General features: G+C 42.0%; 2 protein-coding genes across 2 annotated transcripts; one reads left to right on the forward strand and one right to left on the reverse strand.

Annotated features, from left to right (window-relative positions):
- Positions 1-16,979: 16,979 nt before the first annotated feature.
- On the reverse strand, positions 16,980-18,541 carry LOC129784092 (translation initiation factor IF-2-like). The gene is made up of 2 exons (XM_055799883.1): positions 18,536-18,541; positions 16,980-18,068 (listed from the first exon to the last, which is right to left on the reverse strand). Exons 1-2 carry the CDS (start codon positions 18,539-18,541, stop codon positions 16,980-16,982), a joined length of 1,095 nt encoding a protein of 364 aa, XP_055655858.1.
- On the forward strand, positions 17,360-23,906 carry LOC101922135 (myosin regulatory light chain 2, smooth muscle minor isoform). Its single transcript, XM_055799274.1, has 4 exons — positions 17,360-17,642; positions 21,792-21,989; positions 22,181-22,342; positions 23,308-23,906. The coding sequence occupies exons 2-4, from the start codon at positions 21,806-21,808 to the stop codon at positions 23,478-23,480; spliced, it is 519 nt and encodes a 172-aa protein (XP_055655249.1). The 5' UTR covers positions 17,360-17,642; positions 21,792-21,805; the 3' UTR covers positions 23,481-23,906.
- Positions 23,907-25,233: the final 1,327 nt, after the last annotated feature.

The following is a 25,233-nucleotide window of genomic DNA, read 5'->3' on the forward strand; positions in this document are numbered from 1 at the left end:
TCATTTAAAATTACTTATCAAAAGAGATGATTGTTAAATCTTGTCCTATACTGTCTCTGTCAGTCTTTTCTAAACACCACAGGTCCTTCCATACCTTTATTCCAATGATGATGGATAATTTCTGTTACCCTTATTCTATTTAGGTTTTCACCTTGGAAAGACTGGCCAAAACACCTTGACACGAGACTGCTGAAGGACCAGAGAGTTGCTCCAACTGCAGATAACCCAAAGTCAGAAAACTGGACTGAGGCATATCATCTGAGCTCTTGTCATTTAGTTACACAGCTTTCAGAAGCAGATAATACACTTCAAAACATGAATTAAGTAGTTTGGTCAGGATATTGGCCAAACAGAGGTGTCCAGTGCCTGGAGCTGGAGCTGCCCAGGTGTCCCCCAGCTGCCCTGCTCCTGACTGGGATGGTGGGACAGGCACTGGCTGCCAGGACATGCCCTGATGTACCCCCACGAGCAGCCCCCATGGCCCCCAGGGAGCCCAGACACTTAAACAGTGACTTTATATTAATTGTCTTCCTCTTTCCTGTTATCAAAAGTCTGTTTAACTGCACTATTCCATTACAAAGAAAATAAACTGCAGATATCATCCCACTCAAATTAAAGCCACTATTGCAATAATATGAAGCAATTGCCTCAAGTATTGCAATAATCATTACCACAATCATCCAGGCATAGCTAACACAAATTTACCACCCAGTAGGCAATAACAACTTTAATTTTCCTTGTCCTCACATTGATTGATGAAATGTTTTTGAATCAATCAAATGTTTCCATTAAGGGAAAGATAGTGGCAATATCTTAATAGAAAAAAAAATGGGTTTAACTACCACAGTTGGAAATTATTTCCAATATAATAATAAAGCTGAACAAAGTTTGGAGGAAAATTTGCATCAAAAAATTACAAACTGATTGTTTTATTCAATACTCCCTGCAAGACAGAGCCATCAAATTTAAAACATCAATTATGAATGAAAAACTTTTCCAGAAGCTGGGGATGTAACGCAAAAAGACCTGGGGAAGACAAAGAGAGGAAAACAGACTGGAGTTCAGTATTTGGAGAAGGAGGTACACTGAAGAAAAGAAGGAAATGAGATTAGAAGGATCTGATGGGTGAAGGCACAAGCCAGAGACGATTCTGGTGATTATTTGCCATGTGTGATTTAGCTTTAAATGAAACAGCTCAAATACCAACAGCAGAAGCTGCAGCAGCAAATGATTTTGAGACAACCACCAAACCTACCAGTATTTTTTATAAATATTAAGACAGTTAATCAAATTATTTGAGTAGTTTTTTTCTGGTCACTTAAAACATCTGCTATAGCTGGTGGCTTCAAGCTGCAGTGCAATCATATTCCATGAGGGAAGCAATGTGTTTAACTTTGAAATGGATCAGTTCTGGGTTTTATGTGATGGGTGTTTGTTCCTCCATCCATGCTACAGGACAAGTTTCCTACAGTTCTGAGCAAGTTCACGTTTGGAGACCCAACAAAAGGGACCAGCATCAGCTAAAGTAAGATGCTTCAAAGGCTGGAGAATATATGAGTTTTTAGGGGGCAAGGCTGGTCCAGTTTCCTGACTGACAGTGGTCCATGCTAGATGACTCAGGAAAAGATGCAAGAAATCACACAGTGGGCAGGTTTGCAATATCCTTTCCAAGGGGATGTTTCACCTTAACATTTGTTGTTTATCAGTTATTTTATGATCTTATAACTCATGTGACTTATAGGAGAAGTTGAGGTGGCTTAACAAAGTCCTTTATTAAAAAAAATAAGATTTGTAATAGCTATTTGTAGTAAAACTTCAGAAATCAGTATAACAGTAGTCCTACAGATGACAGCTCAACCTTTACTGACTGTCTGAAAATCAATTTGGATTTGGTTGCTTTATAAGCTGTCAAAAGTTACTAGTTCCCATCTGTCTTTTTTCTCGATATAGCTTGTCCTTGGCTTTCTACCAGAAGTTGTCAATATCCTGTTAGCACATCCCTGCTCCTTCCTCTGAAATCTCCTTCAGCAGGACACTCCAACAAGGTGGCAGCAGTCTTCACCCACAATGACTGGAAAGAAGCAGAGGACCACTGCTTCGTTTCTAATGACTAGGATTCACAACTCAGCATCTTTATACCGAAAGCAAGCCTTGTAAGCCACTGTAAGGTTAAACAACAGCAGTGGCAAAATATGAATCCTAATCTAGCAAACCCATCTCCTCCAAGTCATTTAGCCACACTAAATTTCAGAACTGCTCCTCCAAAATACAGTGCTTGTGTATGCCACCAGTGAAAAATGAAAGTGTAATTTACACCTCTTTTTGGTATTTCCACCATGTAAGCTGCAGTGGTGTTGAGTGGGAGACACAGACCATATGGGCAACAGATGTGCCCAAACCCCACTGGCTGACATGGCTCCTGAGGAAAAGGGACCACAGGTTCACTGCCAGAGAAAGAAATCTCTGAGACTGCAGGTGGGGGAATAAAGAGGAGGTATGAAAAGCAACATACCGGGCAGGGGAAGGCCAAGCAGGGGGTGAGCTTCAGTTATTAAAATATCCTCCCCTGCCTACACAAGCAGCTGGCTTAGAAAGTAGAACATCTTTTCTTCCTGCTATCTCAGAGTATAGATTTATCCATGCTAGATTTAACTAACTAAATCCAGCATCAGTGATGGTGTAGCTCTGGCAACACGAAGCTCAGCATGGGACTTTTTCAGCTGCTAATTACTGAGCTAATCAGTTTTGGGTAAGTTTTTCAGTCAGCCCTGAACTTGGTATTGCTGCAGGTATACAGCTAGCTGAAATAAACTAGTTAGTTTAAAGTGCTCGCAGGTATATCTCTAGATGATGGCTGTGTGGACATATCATTAATTATTTTTTCCTGCACAAGAGCCTGAGGTCACCAAGGCTCTGTTAAAACCCAGATGATGTTATACAATAAGGCACATCACAACATTGCATAATGAAAAAGTCCTGCCTCCTAGTGAAAACAAGAAAGAAAATTACTTACCTAGCATATAGAGTGCTATTACATCAAGGCTGCGCTTATACAGCCTTAATTCTGCCCTTGTGTCTGATTATGTTTGTACTTTGAACCACTCCTCCCAGTACACATCATGTCCACATTACATGGATGTGGATGCACATTGATCACCTCCTCCCTCATTCTTCTTCTTGTGCCATTCATAAAACCCCTACTCTTGTTTACTTTTCACCTACATATTTTCACTTTGAAACACCATTCTGCATGCTGATGTTGCATGTCACCACTTGAGACAAAATATTAAACCATATTTGGCATGTTTTATTTGGCCTTAGAAATATAAAGTTACCATTCTACATGCTGTCAAACAGGTAAATAGTATCCCAGGAGCTCAATTTCTGAGACCTTAAATAAGGTCTGAAAAGACTGAGATATGATGTAATATGGCATAAACAAATGATGTATGGACCATTTTTGTGGTGCAAAGCACAGGCTGTAGCACTGTTGAGTGTACAGCCTGGCCCACGCTGCGTACTCAGTTTCTCATTACGGTATTTTTCATTTGGTGCTTCAGTCATTTTAAATGGATGTTGAAAACAAAACATTGTCCAAATGAGCTAAAAAGCTTTCCATTAAAAATCTTTGTACTGTTTCACACCAGCTACTTTGAACCTCTTCCATGCTTTGGCACTGTTCAATCTCTGCATGGAAACTGTACAGAGATTTTATATGTGCTTGTGAATTTGACAGGCATATGTAATAGAAATTATTTCAGAATATGCAAATTGATAGGGGTAAACATTCTCTTGCTCTCTTTCTTCCCTGACTCTGATGATGATTACTGTTGCTTTGCATAAGTCAGAGCAGAGCTGTAGGAGCTGGAGAGGTACAAGATTCAAGCTTCCTATGTGATGTCATTTGTCAAAAATCTTCCACATGCTGATGTGCTCTCCATAAAAAAAATCACCATTTTAGATTGAAGATATTGTATCTCACATCTCCCAGTTATTTCATATTTTAAATATTACTTCATTTAACTTTTATCTGTAAGGCTGGATTTTTTCATCAGTTCTTATTTTCTTGTGTCAAAACTTTTCCATGTAGTACCTATCATGGCTGTCTCAGCTAAACTGGAATTCCCTATATGTTTTAAATTGGACCCCTTCTGTTTGAAAGAACAGTTGGTGGGGTTTTTACCCATATTATGAATTTTTACATTTAAAAAATTCTGAATGTTGGCCCATAAATAATAATTTTCTTACCATATTAAAAAACAGGCAGGAAGACTGCAAATATAAATTAAATTTATTTTAAATAATTTTTATTTTAACTAGTCCTTTATTCAAAACCATCAAAGATCAGTCTATCAGACAAAGAAAATAATTTAATGTGGAATCTTAACAGAAACCCAGCTGCAATATAATGGTTTGCAAAAGGAAAAACTCATTCACTGTGAGGGTGGCATGACACTGGGCCAGGTTGCCCAGAGAAGCTGTGGATGCCCCATCCCTGGAAGTGTTCAAGGCCAGGCTGGATGGGGCTTTGAGCAACCTGGTCTAGTGGAAGGTGTCCCTGCCCATGGCAGGGGGGTTGGAACTAGATGATCATTAAGGTCCCTTCCAACCCAAACCATTCTGTGATTCTATGGTTTTCTCCATGCCTGTGGGTCCTGTTCTTGCAGCCACTGGCTCTTCTGAAGTACTAGGTAAACATGAGCTGGAGAAATCCTGCTGGAGGCTCTCACAGATGAGTAACTGTCAAGCATTGCTAGTAGGCTGAGTACCAGATTTTTCATCTGGGTACCAGATAAAAAATGAACCTTTATAATGTGATTAACTTCTCATTCTTTTCTGGTTTCCAAGAAAAAGACTCACCCAATATCTGTGGCAAAACATCCCCATTTTGATGGCCAGATGGGTAATTTGGTACTGCTCCCTTTACCAAACCACAGGAATCAGGGAAATTTTCCCAGTGTGTAACCATCATCTCTGCATGCTACCCATGGCATAAGAATCAGAAGACTTTGGTTCATATTTCTTCTCTTTATAGAACTTTCTGACTTGTTATTCTGTGCTCTTCCTTTACTTTTTTTCTCATTTTCCTCTTTCCCGTCAGTGTTTTGGTCTTCACAGGATCTTAGTATCGTTTGACTGTACAAGACACTGATTTCTGAATTTTCCTTACACCATACAGAATTACTACTTAAAACAATGCACCACCGCAGAATTCCTAAATCTAGCTCTACTTCATTTGTGGTTTACAATCACACTTCTCTCTAGCAAGTCTGAACTGTGTGCAGCAGTATAAGACCAGCCTTTTAAGCTACTCTGATTGGTTTTACTTCAGACATGTAAACCAAAGAGTGATTATTACTTTTATTCGACTGCATTTACGCACTTGGAACAATATTCAGTTACCAAGAAAGTCATTACTGATCTTAAGCAGAGAAAATCCCTCTTGGAAAAAATTAAGCCTATGTGTAAGTGAAGGACTTCAGAAATTGCTCATATATTTTTGTAAGATAGGATTGTTGGTGCTAGACAGAGGACAAGATTTTACTATCATCTGTCTATTTGACATAATTAGCCCTATGTTTGTAGAAATTTGCATACTGTTTTCCATCTCAGGGTACCATACTGTTAGTCCAGCTAATAATTTTTAGTAATTGGTTGACTATCAGCATACAGTAAAGCGCATCTGAAAGGCAATTTGGATCTACAATGAGAACCACAGAATCACAAAACAATTCAGGTTTGAAGGGACCTGGGTGGTCTCTTGTTGAACCTCCAGCCCAGGGGTCCTCAAACTACAGCCCATAGACCAGATTCAGCCCCCCAGGGTCCTCAATCCGGCCACCGGTATTTACAGAACCCCCTGCCCCACCCCCCACCCCCCCCCGGGGGTTGGCGGGGGGGGAAACCAAGCAGCTGCAGATGGCTGCCTGCCACTTCATCCACGCGCCGGCCCCCTGGTTAAAAAGTTTGAGGACCCCTGCTCCAGCCCAAAGCAGGGTCAGCTGTGAGATTCAGCTGTGAGATTGCCCACAGCTTTTCTGAGCTGTATCTTGAAAACCTCCAGCAAAGGAGACTGCACAACCTTCCTAAGCAATGTGTTCTAGCTCTTGAATATTCTAACAGCTGAGAGACAGAAGCATCATCCATAGATCCTCACAAATCTGGGGTTTCCCCTCCAGAATCATAGTTTGAGTCTTTGTTGACGTTCTTAAAAAACTGTGACTTTTCTGGCTCTACAGACTAGTGTTTGAACACCTCCAGACAATTGCAATGCACACAGGTTGCCGGTACTCTAAAAGTTGCAGAACAATAACCACAGACCACGTGGAGGTCTGATGACAGATTTGTTTTAAAACTCTCCACAGTTTAAACAGTGTTGTATTTTACTATTCTTGTTACTGGTTCAGATCTGTTAGGATCAAAGTCAGCCCCAGAACCAGTAGTCCATCAATGGCACAAAGCCAAGTAGTTTTGCTCCATTGTACATTTCCAGTGTCTTAACTATGGTTGTAAAGCTTTCCTTAAGTCCAAAGGATGACTTCTGACAGTGACAGGCTCTAAAGATTTAAAGGGTATTTCTATATTGCAACCTACTTGCCCAGTTTTCCATCTCCCATCCTATATCCCGATCTCATGCTTTCCAAACTTTGCCTTACCTGGAAAATCAGTGGCAGAGCTCCAGTCATTGGGCTGGGAGCATTTGAAGGGATGCAGCTGGTGAAAGTCTCTCAGGAGAACAGGTTTCCCTACCATCAGTTGGTTCTATCACCAGAGGGGAGGTTTTTCCTAAGAAGGCAAACTGTGACATCTGGATGATCCCTGAACATAGTTCAAGGAAGGGTTAGTGCTGCCTCTCCGCTACGTTGTCAGGACGGCTCACAGAGTTACAAACATTTAATATTAACAAGCATATGATGTCCAGAAACATGGTTAGGTCTTAAGCTGCATGTTCAGATAAAGGATGTGGACCTGAGAAGAAGGAAATAACTTTTCCATAGGTTCTGAAAGAGCTGCATACCAATGCACAGAAGCTGAAGTGGCTTCAGGAGCTTAATGACCTGTATGAAGGAAGATTAACTTCTTCATGCCAGACAATGGCAAGGGAAAGCCACCAGTAACAGTCATGAATGTCAGAGGCAAGCAGTCTGTACTTACCTTACACAACACTGAAAGCACTGAGCTGTACCTGTATTGCAAGCTGTGAGAACATGGAGCTGTGGCAATCACAGGCATTTTAAAAATTTAATCTGCTCACTCAAATTGCTGAACAACATTGATTTTCAGAGCACTGCATCTCCGAATTATGTGTATAACTAATAGATCAGTATTCTGAATGTAAACTCAGACTAGCTAATCAACCACACACTTATTTGCATAGATCAGTGAAAACTGCTGAAAGCAATATTGGTATTCACAATCTCTAGCGAATGCAGCAATGCCTTATTTGTTTTTTAGTTCTTCTTTCCAAGTGTCAGATACAAGCATAGTATTATTTCACTGAAAATAACTCTGAAGTAATGAGCAAACAGAAACTGGCTATACAATTCACAAAGCTCTTTAGTTCCAGTCCCTTCTCAGCACAAGTTCTTAAAACAAGCTTGTAATGTCAAATTGGTTTTGGAATTCAAATAATTTTACTTAGGAGAAGCAATTACCTGGGAAAGACACCTCTTAAGAATCCCAAAATACTTCAAGGAATAAAGACTATACACTAGGGCATTACTATACAAGCTGTAATATTCAGGGAGTTTGTGAACAGTGTTCACTGGGTGAGCTGCATGTACACTTAATTAACAACCAGCTTTTAATAACAGTGGACTTAGAGTTCATGGGAAACTAAAGATTCATTCACCTTTATCACAACCTGGGCAGGCAGATGTAGGGCTGACATCTGAATGCAGTCTCAGGGAATGGCACCGGTAGGATCTGGGCACAGAGGGGTTATCTTCTCCCTGCCTTTTCTGCTCTGTGATCTCTGCTTTTTCAGCCTGCACATGGAGGTGGCAGGCAACAAGGAGATATGACATAAGAACCAAATATGTGCAAGACTGACCAGAGAATGTAGTGGTGGAAATGTATTTCAAACTCCAGTTATCTAAGTCAAATTTACAAACATTAAAATCCTGCTACATAACTGACTTTGTAAATTTTCCTTTCTTTCTTCTCTCCTTTCTCTGTAGCCCAACTAAATGGAGATCTATTTCCAAAGTACATTTGCAAACTATTTGGTATTTAAAGCTTTTAAGTCACAATCACTTTGCTGCTGCATAGCTATGTCTTATTCTGAAAAAGGGTCCTCTGAGAGCTTGTTCAGTACAGCAGGTACTACCCCTACTAAGTGCCAGTACTAACTTCACTGGCCAAGGAAGGTGTTGCCACCTAATTCTCTGCAACAGCTGGAAGGTTGGTGACCTTCTTGCTTTGCCTGGGTTTCTCCTGCTCACCTAGTAAAGGTGCTACATGGGCAGCATGGCAGCCATTTGAAACCTGTCTGGGATCTGGCATTAATAATTCTGCATTTTTGTCACAAAATGTTTTTAGTTCTAGTGTCCTCATATACACTTCTTCTGTGATTAACATTAGCTGTTTCCAGTTCAAGAAGCTAGAGATTTACCGACATCATGGGTTTTATCTTCCTGTGAGTCTCTGAATTGTTCTGATAAAAGTATTATAAAAAACTTTGTCAGCATATGGTCTTACTACTTGATCTTACTGTTGCTGGTAGTGAGCTGGCAATGGGGCGGAAAAGTCTTGCCTAGGAATTTTGCTTCTGAACTGCTTATAATAATGGTTCCTCCAGCACTCTTCCCCTGTGTATTAAAATGGGCTAGATGAGTAATCCAAAGAACTACACACAGAGGGCTGAACTCTTTATGGATAGACGCACACATTACATGATTCTATAATGCCTACTAGCATAATTGCAACACAATCTCTTTATCACAAGAGATGCCACTCTGCATGGCCCATCACACTGGTAACCCCAATGGACACGACTCCGAATCTCTATATCTATCAAGAGAAAAACAGTGGAAGGGAGATAGCCTCTAGAGTTATCTCTATATACACACACTCCTCGGATTAATTAGAAACATTCCTATAGATAACGGCATAATCTTTGTAGGAATAATTAGAACAGTGATACAGCCCCACAACACTTGAAGTTGTTAGATAAAGTTAGAAGAGTGTGGAGCCTGGAGTTGATTCACTGTGTTGTAAAGCTGATACCAACCCAAGAACTAAATATGCACAGCAGAAAATACAGGGTGTATCTTTGTTTACTATTTATAGTCACATGCAGGAACGGAGGGGAAGCATTTGTCCACTAGATATGTCTTATTTTCTATAAGATGGTCCAAATTTGAGCCCATCTGTTGACCATTTATCACCTCCTGGCAGTTCTTTGAAGTTTAGCCAGTTACTGTATTTGCTGTTACAAGAAAGATTTATTTAAACATCACTTTAGCTCTGGCCAAAGGCCAAAGAAAATTAAAGTTAGCTACCAGGGAGAGATCAAACTGAATAGTTCAAGCCTATTTTTATATTCTGTGGTTTTATGAATTAAGTTTTAGATTACTTAACTTGCAGAGGCTGAACTTTGTGAAAGTTTCAGATTCTGATGGGATTTGGGGAAAAATCTTTGCAACTAATCCACACTGGGGGGAAATAGCAATATTTTGGGACCAGAAACATTATTATTAAATATTTTTGCCAGTATTTTCTTGTGTTTGTCTATATATGATGAAGAAAGTTTTCATCAAGCTATCCAGACACACCTTGAAATTTTTAATACATTTATTTATCATTACTTCTGCAGGTTGGTAAGTGTCATTAAAATAAAATACAGAATGAATATATTTCATCTGATATCAGATTTCTGTCATTTTGCCTACAGAAAAAAAGTTAATAAGTGTATCACAGTACTTTACACTTCCCATCAACAAAAAAAGTCCTGTGCTTGGGGTTTCAGAGTGGAAGGGTGTGTGCTGCTCCGACAGCAATCGTGGGCAGACAGCTGAATCCTCAGCATCCAGCTCAAAGCACAGGGCACATCTGAGAACAGCCCTGCTAAAGGTATTAGTGGTTTCCTGATGCGGGCTGATTCTCTGCTTACCCTCCTCCATCTACATACAATTTTACTCTTTCATTATAGCTCTCTAGGGACTGTTACAGTAGCTGGTAGAGTGAATACGGAGGGAATGTGTCCCTTCCCTCTGCTAACATCAGCAGGGACTCATAAGCAAGTGCAGCTGCATAATGACTCCTAGAGGGTTAATAACAGCTGATGATGAGCTCCAAATACACCTGGTGGAGCAATTAATTTTTTTTGCTGCTGGGTTGCTAATGAAAAAGTCTGCCTGCTGGCAAATCTCAAATGAGCGGTGTCTGGTCTTGTGCATGTGCTGGCTGCCCTAGCAGAGGGATGCCTCACTGGGAGGGTGCAGGAACCCAACCTGCAGCAAGGAAGCCAGAGTCACTTGTTGCTCCCTGCAGCTGCTCAAGAGAGAGCAGCGAGGGCTGGGTGAGTGGAACCTGGTGGGAAAAGGACCAGACAAGGGCTTCAAAACTTCCAGTTGGAAAAGTGAGAACTTGTCCTTTTTTCTTCTTTGAAATCAGTATAAGAGGAGGAAAAGGGGAAAAAGGATTTTTATCATGTCTCTCAGACACCCAAAGGAAGCCTTTTTGGGGTGCAGTCCTGGGGGAGCATGATCTGTCAACAGCTGTTCAAGACACTCACAAGAAGACTACCTTTAAAATGTGAGTAACTAGATGGACTTCAAAACAGGTTGGTTTTTTTTATTCTGCCTACCATTTGCAATCAGCTCCTGTTCACTATTATCACTCCAGAGCCGTGGGTCAGATTACAGTTTAGGGTGGAGTGTCTGGAAAATGATTATGCTTTCCTTTATCCCCACTTTTAGTTGGAGAAGTTGAGTCAAGTTACACATGCCTTTTCACCTTATCATCTGTTTTCTGGTCTCAAGGCTGCTTTCATGCATAAAAAGGCCAGAGACGTAATACTTTTTTTTTTTTTTTTGGAAGTGAGATTTCCATTTAAAAAGCACAAAAGCTGGCTCTCTAAACAAGGGCTTTTGAGACATCTTCCCAGCTCATCAACAGAAAAAAATGTCTTTCCATAGCTGGCAACAAGGAGCCAGTGGAGTCCTGGGTACAAGCAGAACATCCAGATAATGTTCAGTAGGATAGGCTTGCATACAAGAAAAGCTCAGAATATTTTATTTTAAAAGCATTTATGTCTCTTGCCAATTTTTCACAGCCCTCATTAAGTCATTATTATTTTTCCTATGCTACACAAGGGAGAGAACATGTCCTAACATCAAAGTTAACATGTTCCTGCGAGCTATCCAGGCAGACTTGAACTAGGAAGCATGGCTAGAGAAGGAAGGTGTACCTAGAGCTTTGTGAAGCTGGGTTTAATTTGCTGTGTTCATTTGCTCATTTTTTCATTGTAATTTGTTTGTTTGTCCACTGCTGTCCATGGGCTCATTTCATCAGCTCTCGCTGAAAAGGGTTCATAAATTATGAGTTCTCCATTGGCTCTCAGGTTTGAATGAAACTCATCCCAAACCTCAATTTTTCCAGCTCTTGGTCTGCTCTAGAATATTTGTTTTCATATACTTTCCAAGCACTTAGATATTTTAGTCAAGCCAGATTTATTCAAAATTTCCTTCTGGCCTGTTCTAAATTCAATCCAGATTCAGAAGACTGCAAACCTCATCTAAGCAGTAGGTCAGCTCTGGCTCATTACACTCACACAGGTACCTCTGCTGAAAACAAGAAGACTAAATTTGTTATACAAACAGAAAACATATTTACCATAGGTGTTATTGATTACTATGATGTTGTACCTGTTATTGCATTTGTGACTTTGATTGCAATGCCATAAAACAAAATGCTTTCCATCCCAGGAAAAAAAAAATATTTGAGTTTTTCATAAAATGAACACACTGATTCCCAGCCTATATCAAAATCAGAGATACTGCTCGGGGTTTCATCACAGGTGAAACTGTGATGTCAGCTTTCACACAGCTTTAACAGCTGTGATAAATCCAGCTCTCAGGAAAGCTTCTGAAGCAACCAGAGCTTGGAGACACATCTGTAAGTTTCTGATGATTTGGGGAAAAGCAATTAACAGCAGTGAAGCAGAGCAGAGAGGGACTATTACAACAAGGCAGGCCCTCGCTTTGTAAAACATCCAGCGATTTTTCTCTGTAGAGGCAGGCAGACGATTGCTACAGGCATTTGAGGAGCTCAGAAGCACCCCAAGTGTCACCCCGGAGGCCGCGGCACGTGTAGTGTCTTTCCCCTTCCTTTTCCAAGCCACAGTAGGATTTAGCCCAAAATCGCTTAATGGCTTTTTACAGCGCCCTGCCCCGCCCGTGGCGGTCCCGGGCCTCGCCTCGCCCTGGGTGCCCACCCAACTGAGGAGCGCCCCCTGCTGGTGACAACCGGTACGGGAGCTGCCCGCGGCGCTTCCCCCGGGCGGGCGCTCGCAGCGGTGCCAGCGCGCCCAGCTCAAGGTGGGAATCGGGCATCAGGGTGGGCAAAGCACCCTCAGCCCCCCAGGGCCGGGCGGCAGCAGCAGCAGGGCCGCCGAGCGGGTGTCTGGCACCGGGGCGAGAGGGGAGCTGCAGGAGTATGGGCTCTCGGGCCTGATCCACCGTGTACGTACTGCTGTGCTGCCTCGGGTGTGCAGCCTCTCTGTCCCAGCGTTTGTAAGGACAGCACGGAAAGGTAGCAGGCCCCTGCTGTAAATAAAACAGGCCCCTTCCTCCTGGAGCAAGGCACAGCCATAAGTGCTATTTAGTCTTAAACGTAGTACAGTCAACATCCACAGCAATCGGGAAAGAAATAACCTGGAAAAAATAAAACATTTCTAGTACAAGTCATATATAAATTACAGGATGAGGATTACAACAGGGGCTTAACGAATAAAGGAATGCTGCTATAGAGAGCAGGGATGTCTCACCCGCCAACCAGGGAGGCCTGGGACTCCACACAGTCGACACTGCAGGAATGTGGCTGTGCTGCTCCCAAACCTAACCTGTTCACACAGCATCCGCATCGAGTCTGTGCACCCCTGACTGCTGCGCAGCCTCCGTAACCTGCCCACAGAGAACTAAGATGTGACAGAAGTGGTCACAGAGCAGAATGGGTGTAGAGGATGGACGGGCCACTATTCCTTTTACTTCCAGTACTTGCAATGTCCAGGGTGTGGCCTGACTCCTTGCACTCAACATTGGAACCAGGTTTTGTCCCAAAATGGGAAGACAAACCTGCTTCACACATAATGCAACAGTAGATATAAGAGAGAGAGATCCATTTGCAAGATTAAAAAGAAAACAACATTACAGAGTTGTTCAAACTCAAAACGTTCTTGTAGTACTGATCATGGCTCAAAAAAAGTAACATAGCTTACGTGATCGACTGCAGACAGAAGTCTCTGGAAAGAGCGAGAAGGTTGAATATCAGATCTGATGTCATCCAGCATACCGTAATCAAAGGTAACTGTATTTTTATTCATTAATTTGCAGTTATTTGCTCTTCAGCAATATCAGAGGACTAACTCAGTACATAGACACAGTATAGACAGTCCACCAAAGTGCTCTTTTTTAACACTTCAGACACTTTGGTCATTTCTCTTTCTTTCACATGCTGTCACCTACAGCCTCCTGGCGCTGGAGGATGGCAACTTGACTTAGTGCTTTTGTTTGGTTCATTCTTAGGTGTATTGACATCACTTTGCATTTTCAAAGTATTTCTTCAACTGTGAGCAGTACATCTGTGTTGTGCAAGAAGCAAATGGACAGTAAGGCTCGACTTGCAGAGTGAGCAAGCTGCAGCATCCCTGCTTTCTCCACAGGCATACCTTCACTGGTCACTGAGGTGCAGGGCCGTGCTCCCATGCTAGCAGTGCCCCAGGAACAGCACCACCAGGCCTGCCACGTGGCACCCACCTTCCACAGGCTGGTATCAGCTGGAGTTGCACTGTTTAAGTAAACTCATATTATTCGCTGTAGTATGGAAGATGTGTGTTGATTGCTGGAGCTAGTAACAAGTCAAAGCATGTTCCTTCTTTCCTGACTGTAACTATAGTTACACTTTCCCAGAGTGTAACTATAGTCCGGCTTCCTTGTTGTTTTTTTTTAATAGTCTGACTATACTATTGTTTACATAATTGAATATCAAAATATATTCTGACCTTTGTTTTAAATGTAATAAATTTGTATTACTGTTGTTGTTATTACTATATTTTGATATTATACTATAATGTATGATTATATTCTGTTATATTACTGCTATTATTTAACCACTTTGGTAGTTGTTTCATTTCTAGACAAAGAAAATAAAACATGAAAAGCATTAAACAAATTGCTAAATTTGAAGTATGGTTAGAGTAGGTAAATCATCTGCTTGAGGACAGTGCTCTGATTTTGTTTCTTTGAATGCCCTAGGTCCTACTGAGTTGTTTGGGGATTTTTATGAAGCATGAGCTTCATTAAATTATGCAGTTCCCTGAAGTATGCTTCTCCCAGTAAAATGCATCCTCACAGAGGAGACACACTGATGAAGAGGTGTGACATCCTGGCCCTTCACTTCCATGTGTCCAGGATTTTGCTGGCCACAGACTCTTCTTGGTAATTTCATATAATTAATTTTAGGCTGCCATTGCCAGCCTGGACTGCAATACAATTGTTTCCATGGAGCAAAATTGTATGGCATGTATGTGGAAAATACTGATTGACATACAGAGTAAGGTATTATTGAGAGTGAGAAAAAGTTCCCAAACAGTGTACAGAAAGCAGCAGGGGAGAGCCTTATAATGGTGGAGCGTGAAAAGACATGGAAGATGCAAAACCCAATAACCAAGCAAGCCCAAGAAGGCAGACCCTTCCCAAACAAGCAGAGAAGTTCCCAGGCAGATTGCCTGCTAGCCAAGAGAGGAGCCTGGCTGCTCCATTAATACTGTATTTACTTCAATGTGACTATTCATGCATTCAAAAGAGACTCCAACCCAGAAGGATTAACCTAAGTCTAGCATACATTCAACACCGAGTTTAAAAGCAGCCTTGGCAAACTTCCTCCTTTATGGACCTCTGGCCTCTGAGAAAGTAGCAAGTAAGTCACTTTAAGGTATATTCTAAAGTTATTTATGTGTCCAAAGACTGGAATCTCATAGGAATTTTGGAAGCGTGCAAGCTTCCAAAACCCATTGAAGACAGACTCTGAAACTATTTACTTTAATGAAAATCCTTTTACATTCCCAACCACATCTTCAGCATTTATGTATGTTTGTTTGGGTTGTCTAGCCCACCTGTGCTTCGTTTTCACCATCTGTAAAGTGGAACTCATTATGCTTTTATACTGTCTAAGGAAATGCAATGAAAACTAATGAAGAAAAACGTTACAAACAAATAATGTTTGTTTTATAACTGGTTAATTGTTTTTTTCTGGAAACACGAGTGCTCTTCATAAATCAATATTACTGGCATCTGTATTTCTTAAAGATGCCAGAAATCTACTGAGTCTCTAAATTCCTCTCTACCTCACAATATAAAAGTTTGCACACCTTTTCCCATTAAAAAATTACTCAGGAAAAAAAAAAATCTTGCAAAAGGTCAATGGGCATTAAGGTAAACTCAGCTATGATAATTTAGAGTATAGGCTGAAGTCCTCTGTGGTTAGTCAATATATTAAGTATTACTCATCATGTTAAATATTAAACGTGGCAGCTACTCATATCCAGACACTTCCGACGCAGATCCCAGATACAAAAGCTTATTCTGACAGGTCCTCCTACATATTCTTTATTCACATTTTTGCCTTTGATTGTTCTTTTATTTGCACGTTTCATTATTCCAATTTTGGGTAAGCTAACAAATTATTTTAGAATAGGTCATAAAATAAACATACCTATAAATCATTGAGTTAGTATTGCATTAATTTTTGAAACAAAAAATTAGCAAAACATTGGGGTTTAGTATTATTTATTTCATTGTTGGATAAAAATACCTCTAAGATAAAGATCCCCATTCCTGCTCTTACCAAAGCTAAGTCTGCTAAATTACATGTCCATTTCGCCACTGACTTCAGCAGTAGAAGTACTGGAGTCTAGAAGCATAAGTAAAAAAGATTAAAAAAAGTGGTTCAGAACAGCCATGAGTTTCATCCGTGGCACAAGGAATAACCTGTTTCTGGATGACCAGAGGAAAGGCTGTCTCAGCTTCCACATCACAGCCGCTCTGCCAGAGATGCAGAACTGGGGTCAGGCACTGCCCGATAGGATGCAGAAGGCTCGTACCGAGCGGGTGGCCTGCAGCACCTCACTAGCACACCAGAGAAACGCAGGGGATTTGACAGAGACCATCAAGCTTCCCTGTAAATAAAAAATGCTGCCGGCAGCACCAGCAAGAGGGAAAGCCGTGCAAGCAGCTCCCCCTGGCCCAGCGGCCCCCCACAGCCCTGCTCTCCGCCTGGCCCAGGGAGCCTGTGGGGAGCACAGCCTGGCACATGCACCTCCTGGTCACCTCCGTTAAGTTTATTTCCCTCAAAAAAGTCAGAAATATGGGTAATCTTTCACTGTTTTCACAAACTGTGAGAACTGAACCTGCCTGAGGCCGCTGGCTGCCCATTATGCCTGCTGGCATTGGCTAAAGCGAGTAAAAATTATTCAAAGATGGGAGGACACTGAGGCAACAAACCGCTGTAAGCCCTTTTCCTCAGGAAGCCAGGCCCGGCCTGCTCCGAAGCCCAGCCACACCACATAGTTAACTCGTTAACAACAACCTTCCAGACCGACCCGCTCCATCGGCTGTTGTGACACTTCACCTGCCGAGCACACACGACAGCTTAATAAAACGTACTTTTAGGTTTTACTGGGCTGGCTGCCGGCGCCACCGCGCCACCGCCCCACCCCGGGTGGCCCGAGGCGGCCGGGAACATGCGCTATTTTTCTGTCAGAAAACGAGAACAGCTGAGGCCGGTGGTGCGTTGTGAGGCAGCTGCAACCCTAACCAGCAGTACGGACGCCTGGGAACGGGAGTGCGGTGACGGACAGCAGGAGGGACCGACGGCAGCCCAGCACGGCGGCCCCAGGGCGGGGAGGTGACACCGCGGACCCCGCCCCGCCGGAACGGCGACCGCCCTGTGGCCACACCCACCGCGGGGCGGGGCGAGGGGATAAGGCCCCGCCCCGCGCGGGCAGGAAACTCCCGCCGTTGCCTTACAAGGGCAGACGTGGCGCTGCCTCCGCCTCCCGCTCCTGGAATGCGGTGACCGTACCGCGCTGCACCACCGCTGCGCTGCGCCGGGGGGAGGCGGGCGGGACAGAGGCCGAGCCCGGCGCCCGGACCTCGTCCTCCTGGAGACGGTCGAGACCCCCGAGAGGACCCGCGCAGCCCACGGCCACTGCCGGGGCTTGTCCTTGGCACGGCCCGTGGCACCTTGCCGCCGAATCGAGGAGCCCCGCCGGCACCCCTCCGCCGCTCCGCGCGGATGGTCTCGCCCACGCCTTCCTTCCTCTGCGCCGGCGGGCGGCGGCCGCTCGCTCCCTCTCCGGAAGTGCCGGCGCCGCCGCTTCCCGCCGCTCTCGGACTAGGACCTTTTCCCGCAGCAGCCAGGTGAGGCTGGGCCGGGGGCTCTAGCGACCGCCTGCCTGGTGTGGAGCTGGGGGGCGGTGCGGGGTGCGGCGGGCCGGGGCTGTCTGATGAGGCGGGCCGGGGGTCCCTTGCGGCGTCACCCGCCTGCGGAGCAGCCCGCCTCGGCCCCCGCCTCTGTGCTGCCGGGCCCGGCCGGAGCCGAGCGTGGCGCGGACGCCGCGGCGCTCCCTCAGCGAGGAGCCGGGCTGGGGCTGGGGGCCGGCAACGCCCGCGGGCCTGAGCAGCCCGCTGTCGGGAGGGGGCGGCTGCCTTCCAGCCCTCTCCAGCCGTTTCCTCGCCGCCGTCGGAGCGGGGGAAGGGCTGGCCTGGAAGCTCCAGCCGTCGGAAGAGGCTGAGATAGCAGGAGCTGCCGCGAGTCTGCCCTTCCGTGGCGACGTTTGGAAATAACTATGGCCGCAACGACTGCTGGGGACAGCCCGTAGCGGTTTCCATTCCCTAACTTGCAGACAGGCTTCGTTGAGTCACAGGCATTAGATTTTGAGGCAAGTGTGGCTCCTGTACAAGGCTTTGGGAAAATTATTGGTGAGAAGTGTATTAAGGTGGCTTTCAAGACTAGGTGAGGTGGCATAGGGCGGCTTTTTTCCTGGAGGGTGCCTTGGTCTTGCATTTTCCTGCTACCCCCAGACCGCGGTGGATGCGTGGTGGTACCTGATGCTGTAATTGATGGTGTGAGCAGAACTTGGGGTTTAGCTTTGAGGCTGACCTTTGAATTTGATGGTTGAAAAAGAAAGTGACTATTATATCTTAGCCCATGTAGAGATTTTTTGGGGGGTGGGTTGTGGGGTTTTATTGTGTGATGGGCTTCGGGTTTGTTTTTTTTAATTATTTTTTTATTTTGAGTGATAGACGGTTACAATCATTGCAGCGTTGTTTTTATAACGTGAGGGTGTCTTCTAAAGTATAACTTTCCATTACTGCCTCTGAACAGATATAGCCTACCACCACTGTTAGTGGGTTGTAAAGTTTCCTATCTTACTGTCTGGCTCAAGCTCTTTAGTTGTTCAGTTTTGTCTCCTCCTAGGGTTTATCCTTTTCCCGGAGGTAAGGACCATAAGATGACTTTCTGTGTGTCTGTAGTTTGATATCAATTGCTTGACTAAGCAAACAAATGTAAACATGCAAGCAGCACGGTGCTATTACTACCTCTCCAGTCTAGTGGGTGTGATTTATTACTTTTTTAATATGTGAAAATCTTCCTAAATTAAGGTTATGTTTTTGGAAATGTCTTGTGGCAAGCGTTACAGGCAAGATCTTACATCTTACATTCTTGAACAGATGCCAAAAAAGGCCCAGACCATTCAGTGCATCATAGTATTAAACAACCGAGACTAAACCTGTCTGTCACTACTTGTACTGTCTAATGTGAAGTTTTTCCACTTTTTATCTACTGAAATTATATTTTTTGGTATATACTTTATTTCCATTATAAAAGCATGATTTTTTTAAAAATAATAAATTACCTCGTGGATTTATCAGATGAAATATTATTTTTGTAAAATGAGTGGGTTCTGTGCTTGACTCCAGTGAGGTTAGTTCTGGGTTGTTATTTGTTCCCTGTTGTACATGGAGAGATAACACTGAGTGTAAACACTTGAACTTTCTCATCAGAAATTGATCTCTTTGGCTAAATGTATTGATGTCCTTGTTTTTCTGAACATGTTCCAATTTATAATTCGTAATAGAGCTTCTCAGCTCTGAGTGCCTTGATTCAGGCATAGCTGAACCAAACTTCTGCTGAAAGGCATTACAGTTCTGCGAGACCTAATGTTTCTCTGTACGCAGGCTGACAGGTCTCTTGAAGTGAGAATTGTGTCTTCTGTATTCTGTATGGCTGCTTCTCAAGCCTGGTTGAGGATGGCTAATACAAGCATTGGCAAATGTTTCATCATCTTTAGTATGATACTCTGATGTGGCAATCTTCTGAACAGAATTAAAAAAAAAAAATAGGCTTTCTTCCCACCATGTGTAGCTACAGTTGGCAGTAGTCTGCTTTTGTTACCTCCTCTTAGGATTGAATTGTACATGAGAGAATAGCAGATAGTGGCTTGCTGGGAGCACTGCCTTGCAGCACATGCAAAGTAAAATTTTTAGCTTACTTTGGATAGGCCATATCCTGAAAACTATGAATTGTTTCAGACAGTTATTAATAGATACTGTTTGACTCTGTTTTGGGTAGTTGAATTTTTAATCAGTAATTCAGAGTTTTAACAGTAACTTCTGTGAGTGTTTTTACTGAGGTAAAAAAAAGACTGAAGTTATGCACAACCCTTCACTGCTGCTTGAAAGCTAACTACCTTTATTGTCAGCTGTCTTCATAAATATCTAGATGTCAGGAGTTCATATTTATTTGTTGAAGTGTTGTTGGAGGGCAGACATCTCAGATAGCTTGTGATTAGTGAATGCAATGAAGAGAACTTCAGTGTTGAATGATGCGCAGTTGCATTTCATATGCTATTTATAGTTCGGGACATAATGGTTTGGTTTATACGTCAGAAGAACGTTGTATATGCACATAGGATTTAAAAGTGTGGAATTAGCAGGGGAAATCAGTAACACTCTTTGTAGACAGGCTGAGAAGGACGTAACCATGGAATATCCTTTTATGATCCAGATGCTTGGTACAGCATGTCAGGTATCTGATACAAAGCAAGGTAAAATGTCTTTCATCTTAATTTAAAAAAAAAAACACCTGCTTTTTGCCTATTGGATTGATTAACTGTGTAAGGGAATGAATTTGCTTAATTTTATTCTCTGATTTTTAAGGTTGAATCCAAGTTAGTGACTTCAGTCTTGGCTTTCAGGAGTCTTAACAGCAAGTATTGTAACTTTGAGAACTATATGAAAAAGTTAGACCTGTGCTGTGACTGATTACAGTTGCATTTCTGACTAGATATTTTTTTAAAGTTATAAAAATTAATACTTGGTGTAAATTTCAAAATGTTGGTGTTCTTGTGACTACAGGTGCAGCTTAAATTTGTCCTCTTTCAGGACATACTTGCTGCAGGTGCTTCCTGTAAAATTCAAAATCAAGGATGGAAGGAATCTGGTTTACATAACACTTGGTTTGGGCATAATAATGGGCTATAGCTGTATAGATTGCTTGCATTAGATAAAACTAGAGCATAGAGGCATACAAGACTTGTAGAAACAACATTAAACAGGGTCTGTTTCCTTCTGATCTGATGTTGAGGCCTTTTGTGTTTGTGTTTCAGTGAATGACTCAGCTTTTTGTGATAGTACCATCAACCATAGCTGAACACTAAATGTATCTTCCCAGCTAAATAGAAGCACTTGAAAGCCTCACTTCTATCCTGATTTTATTAGTTATAACATGTTAACTACCACATTTATTTTTCATTTGACAGCTCAAGGGTAACAATGAAATCAGTATATTACTGATGCATGGAGCTATATAAAAATTCTAAGAATATATAAAGTTTTTAAAGGTTGATAACTTACAAGAAACAGTTAAGATTTTTAGAACTATGGTGTCATTAATTCATTTAAAGCAGAGTATGCTGGCATTTGCATGTGTAATGGTTCCACTGTGTAAGAGAAGAACAATGCACTACTTTTGAACCAAGTTCATGTCCTTTCTCTAACACACACAATCCTGTAGTTGACTTTGATGAAAGAACTCTAATAGGACTTCTTTAGCAGATATTTCTCCCAGCATCGTTCAACAATCTTCACAAAAACCTTATGCTTGATTTCTTTAACCACTGTATACTATGCTAGGCTAGCAGCCCCATATACTTCTACGTGGTAGGTCAGCAGTGTGCCTCCTGAACTGATAAATAATGTAGTCATCCTAATGTGTGGAAGATGCTGATAAGAGTATTGACTCAGTAATTCAAGCACTGTGATTTGATTTGTTTCATGTAGCCTGCTATTGGCCTAGAGTGCCAGTCCCTGGATCCTGAAGTGTTATGTTTAATAGCAAGTGAAGTCTGAGTGAAACGAAATGGAGCCTGAGATATTAAAATAAATGTGTACTTTGGGGTATTTGCTTATTACATGGAATTTGATACACCTTTATCCATCCCTACCCCAAGGACTTGTAATATGATTTAATAAGGCTAAATCTTTAGTATGTTTCTGTCTTCCTAGAACCAACAGTCAACATGTCCAGCAAAAGGGCAAAGACAAAGACCACCAAGAAGCGCCCTCAGCGTGCCACTTCCAATGTATTTGCAATGTTTGATCAGTCGCAGATTCAGGAGTTCAAGGAGGCCTTCAACATGATCGACCAGAACAGGGACGGCTTCATTGACAAGGAGGACTTGCACGATATGCTCGCCTCCCTTGGTAATGTCACTTTTCTGTTCATGGTTGCCAAACAACTTTGTGCAATACTTACATTATTATATTCTAAATAATATTTAGAATACTGTGTTTGGGATAGCTTATGAGAAGTGTCTCCATTTGTATTGAGCTATTCAGCTTGCTTTTTCTTTTAGTTTGAAAGCTAAACCAAATATGAATCCCTTTATCCCTAGGAAAGAATCCAACGGATGAATACTTAGATGCCATGATGAATGAGGCTCCAGGCCCCATAAACTTCACGATGTTCCTTACAATGTTTGGTGAGAAGTTAAATGGCACCGATCCGGAAGATGTAATCAGGAATGCGTTTGCTTGCTTTGATGAAGAAGCAACAGGTATGTGGGTAAAGTAACAGTGTATGTGTATTAGTTTTGTAACAAATAATCATATTCACAGAGGTGGTGATGACTAGGTCTGGAAACTCTTTTGATTTCTGTAAACTGAAAATCATGCCTCATCACCTGAAATTACATTTTCAAAGACTGCAAAGCTTAAAATCACAGACTTCTGGCACTTCTTGCTTCTGTTGTTCAAGACGGGTGAAAGTAAAAAATGTGGATTGGAAACTAGGGTCTTAAATTTTTCCTAACTTAAGTTGCCCCAGAGCTGAGTATTATGTAAGGGGAGTCCTTGTCTTCAAAGCTGTTGAGCTTTTATGAAGAACTTATTTTCTGTCAGCAACTTGTATCCATGCACCTTCCCTCTTTTAAGCTACACTTAACTGGAGAAGGAAATGAATCGGGGGGGAAGAACCTTGTGTGACTCAAAGTGCTGACAGAAGGATCACAAGTTCTATATAAGGTTGCTTGTTTAATAAACAATGCCAAAAGTGTATTCTTTGCAGCCAGTCAGTCTAGTAAATCTGAGTGGTGTCGCTGATTTAAGATCAATTTAATATCTTTGAAATATCTCAAACTTTCCTGTGGTTCATGCACTTCTTGAACACTGGTAGTCAGGTTCCATCATTTTTTTTTTTCAGTGGTTTCCATTAGGAATGTTCAAGACCAGATGGATTCCCTTTGTGTAAAATACAAATTTGTATATTCTTTGAAACAACACAGGCAAATCTCAGAACGGCCTTTACCTGAAGTGAGAGCATGCAAATTAACAAAGAGGCTTGACTTGATTGAATACTTGTAATTATTCAGTAATTACAGTAATAGGTTTTAATGGCTGTTTTCATTTGGCAACAAAAACTGTAGGTATCATTAATTGAACAAAAAAATTTGAAGACAGACATTATTATCTGTCTATCAGCTGATAAATGTAAACACTTATGTCCTCTTCTGTTGTGTTCAAGGGTTCATCCAGGAAGACTACCTGCGGGAGCTGCTGACGACGATGGGAGACAGGTTCACAGATGAAGAGGTGGATGAGCTGTACAGAGAGGCCCCCATCGATAAAAAGGGGAATTTCAACTACATTGAATTCACACGCATCCTGAAACATGGAGCAAAAGACAAGGATGACTGAGCAAATCACCTGATACCTGCAGATTATCTCTACTTTACACTTACATTTATTTTTGAGGGTTTCTTCCTGATAGAACTTGTTGCATGCATTTAGCTTTACAGCTTTTGCCTTTGTCAATGTATTTATCTATTCCAGGCCGTTTAGGCATATTTGCACCTGTGTAATCAGACTGGAACTGGGGAAAATATTGTGAGGAAAAGGGTATGGGGACAAAGATGCCTGGATTTGATGGTCCAGGAAAACAATCTCAATGTTTCTGGATTAGCTGGATTTTTACACTTTTGTAATAAATGCCATTTTGGAATAAAGATTGCTATATAGATAAATACCCTAATTTTTTTGTGAAAAATGACACTTGTTATGCTTTTACAAATGCAGGGGTTAATTTGCAACTGCAAGTAAAATACAATTAAGCTGGAAAACTCATTTTCTTAATGTCTTGTTTGGTGTCACACAGTCCTGAAATGTGCCTAGTGGGATGTGCTGATCTTTAAAAATGTAGCTGTAGTAATTTCTTAACTCAGATTTTTTAAGTGGGATTGGACTAGTGTAAGTAGTTAGCCAAAGAAATGGTTAGGGAAGATTGTTAGAATTGCCTTATCACCAGCAGAGAACATTAATGATTATTGAGCAGGTATCATGCCCAACTTTTATTTTCTTTTAATCTTGCTTTTTAGCAATAATTTCATGTCAAAGTTTGCATTCCTGTTTGCTAAGTTTTTATGTTGGCAATAACTGGGAATTAGGCATATTTTTTTCCCTTCAGTTGAAGGAAGCTTGTGCAATGGAATCTGAGAAGCTACAGTGCCTGTGATAGCACTAATTAACAGCAATACATGGCTGGAAAACCTATATACAGCTGTATTCTGTATCTTAATGCGTTTGCATGTCAGAATGTCAGCAAAGTTGTTCTGAGAATTAACTTGGTAAAGTGCTATACATGCTGAAGTCCCTCTCACTTTTTAAAAGGTCATGCATATTCCTTAGGTACATTGATGACTTTTAAGCAAGCAGGAACCATTCATTCAACAACATCTATGCTGATGCTGTTGCCGTTGCCTCAAATACCAAGAAAAGAGGAAGGTGGTTCTCTTAAGCATGACTGTATCCTTCCATGTGTCTTATTTTTCTGGCTACTGCCAGCTGAAAGAAATAAAAGAAATTTCTTGCCTACATATTTTATCAGTTAGTGATGACCTCTTACCCAGGAACCCTGCCCTCAGCTACTTTGCATGACTTAGGACCCCAAGGAACAGAAATTTTACTTCAGCTAAAGGGTTGTAAAGGCTGGGACAGCTTATCTGGTAAGGAGGGTTTGTCTCGTTTTGCAGTGTGGTAGCGTGAAGGCTCAGTTACTTAATCTTGCTTCTGTTCCCAGTATGGTAGTTCTTGAAGGTATTCTGGCTTTAGCTTTGTAAATAAATTAGTTTGACAAAGTATACTTGGTAGGCGTACTTTTTAATTTTTTTTTGTTATTGCTGTGTAGCTTCTACTTCTAGGCTTAATTGAAATGAGTTTTCAGCCATTCCTTTTCCGATTTTCTGGTTTATTTGCTAACTGGAATGTAGCCTTAGTTTTTGTTTTTTCCTACCTGTGTTATTTGCTGTAATACTACAGACTGCCATGCCTGCTCCTTTTTTTTCCAAAGTTTGTTTTTAAACTATTTCAGTGCTCCTTGCAATGGTGGCTGAGGTATTTCTCCATGGCATGCCTGCAAGATTCTAGTAATGGCTGATTTTTTTGGAAGGGACAC

The sequence above is a fragment of the Falco peregrinus genome, chromosome 3 (genome assembly GCF_023634155.1).
Source record: "Falco peregrinus isolate bFalPer1 chromosome 3, bFalPer1.pri, whole genome shotgun sequence".
Classification (NCBI taxonomy): Eukaryota; Metazoa; Chordata; class Aves; order Falconiformes; family Falconidae; genus Falco; species Falco peregrinus.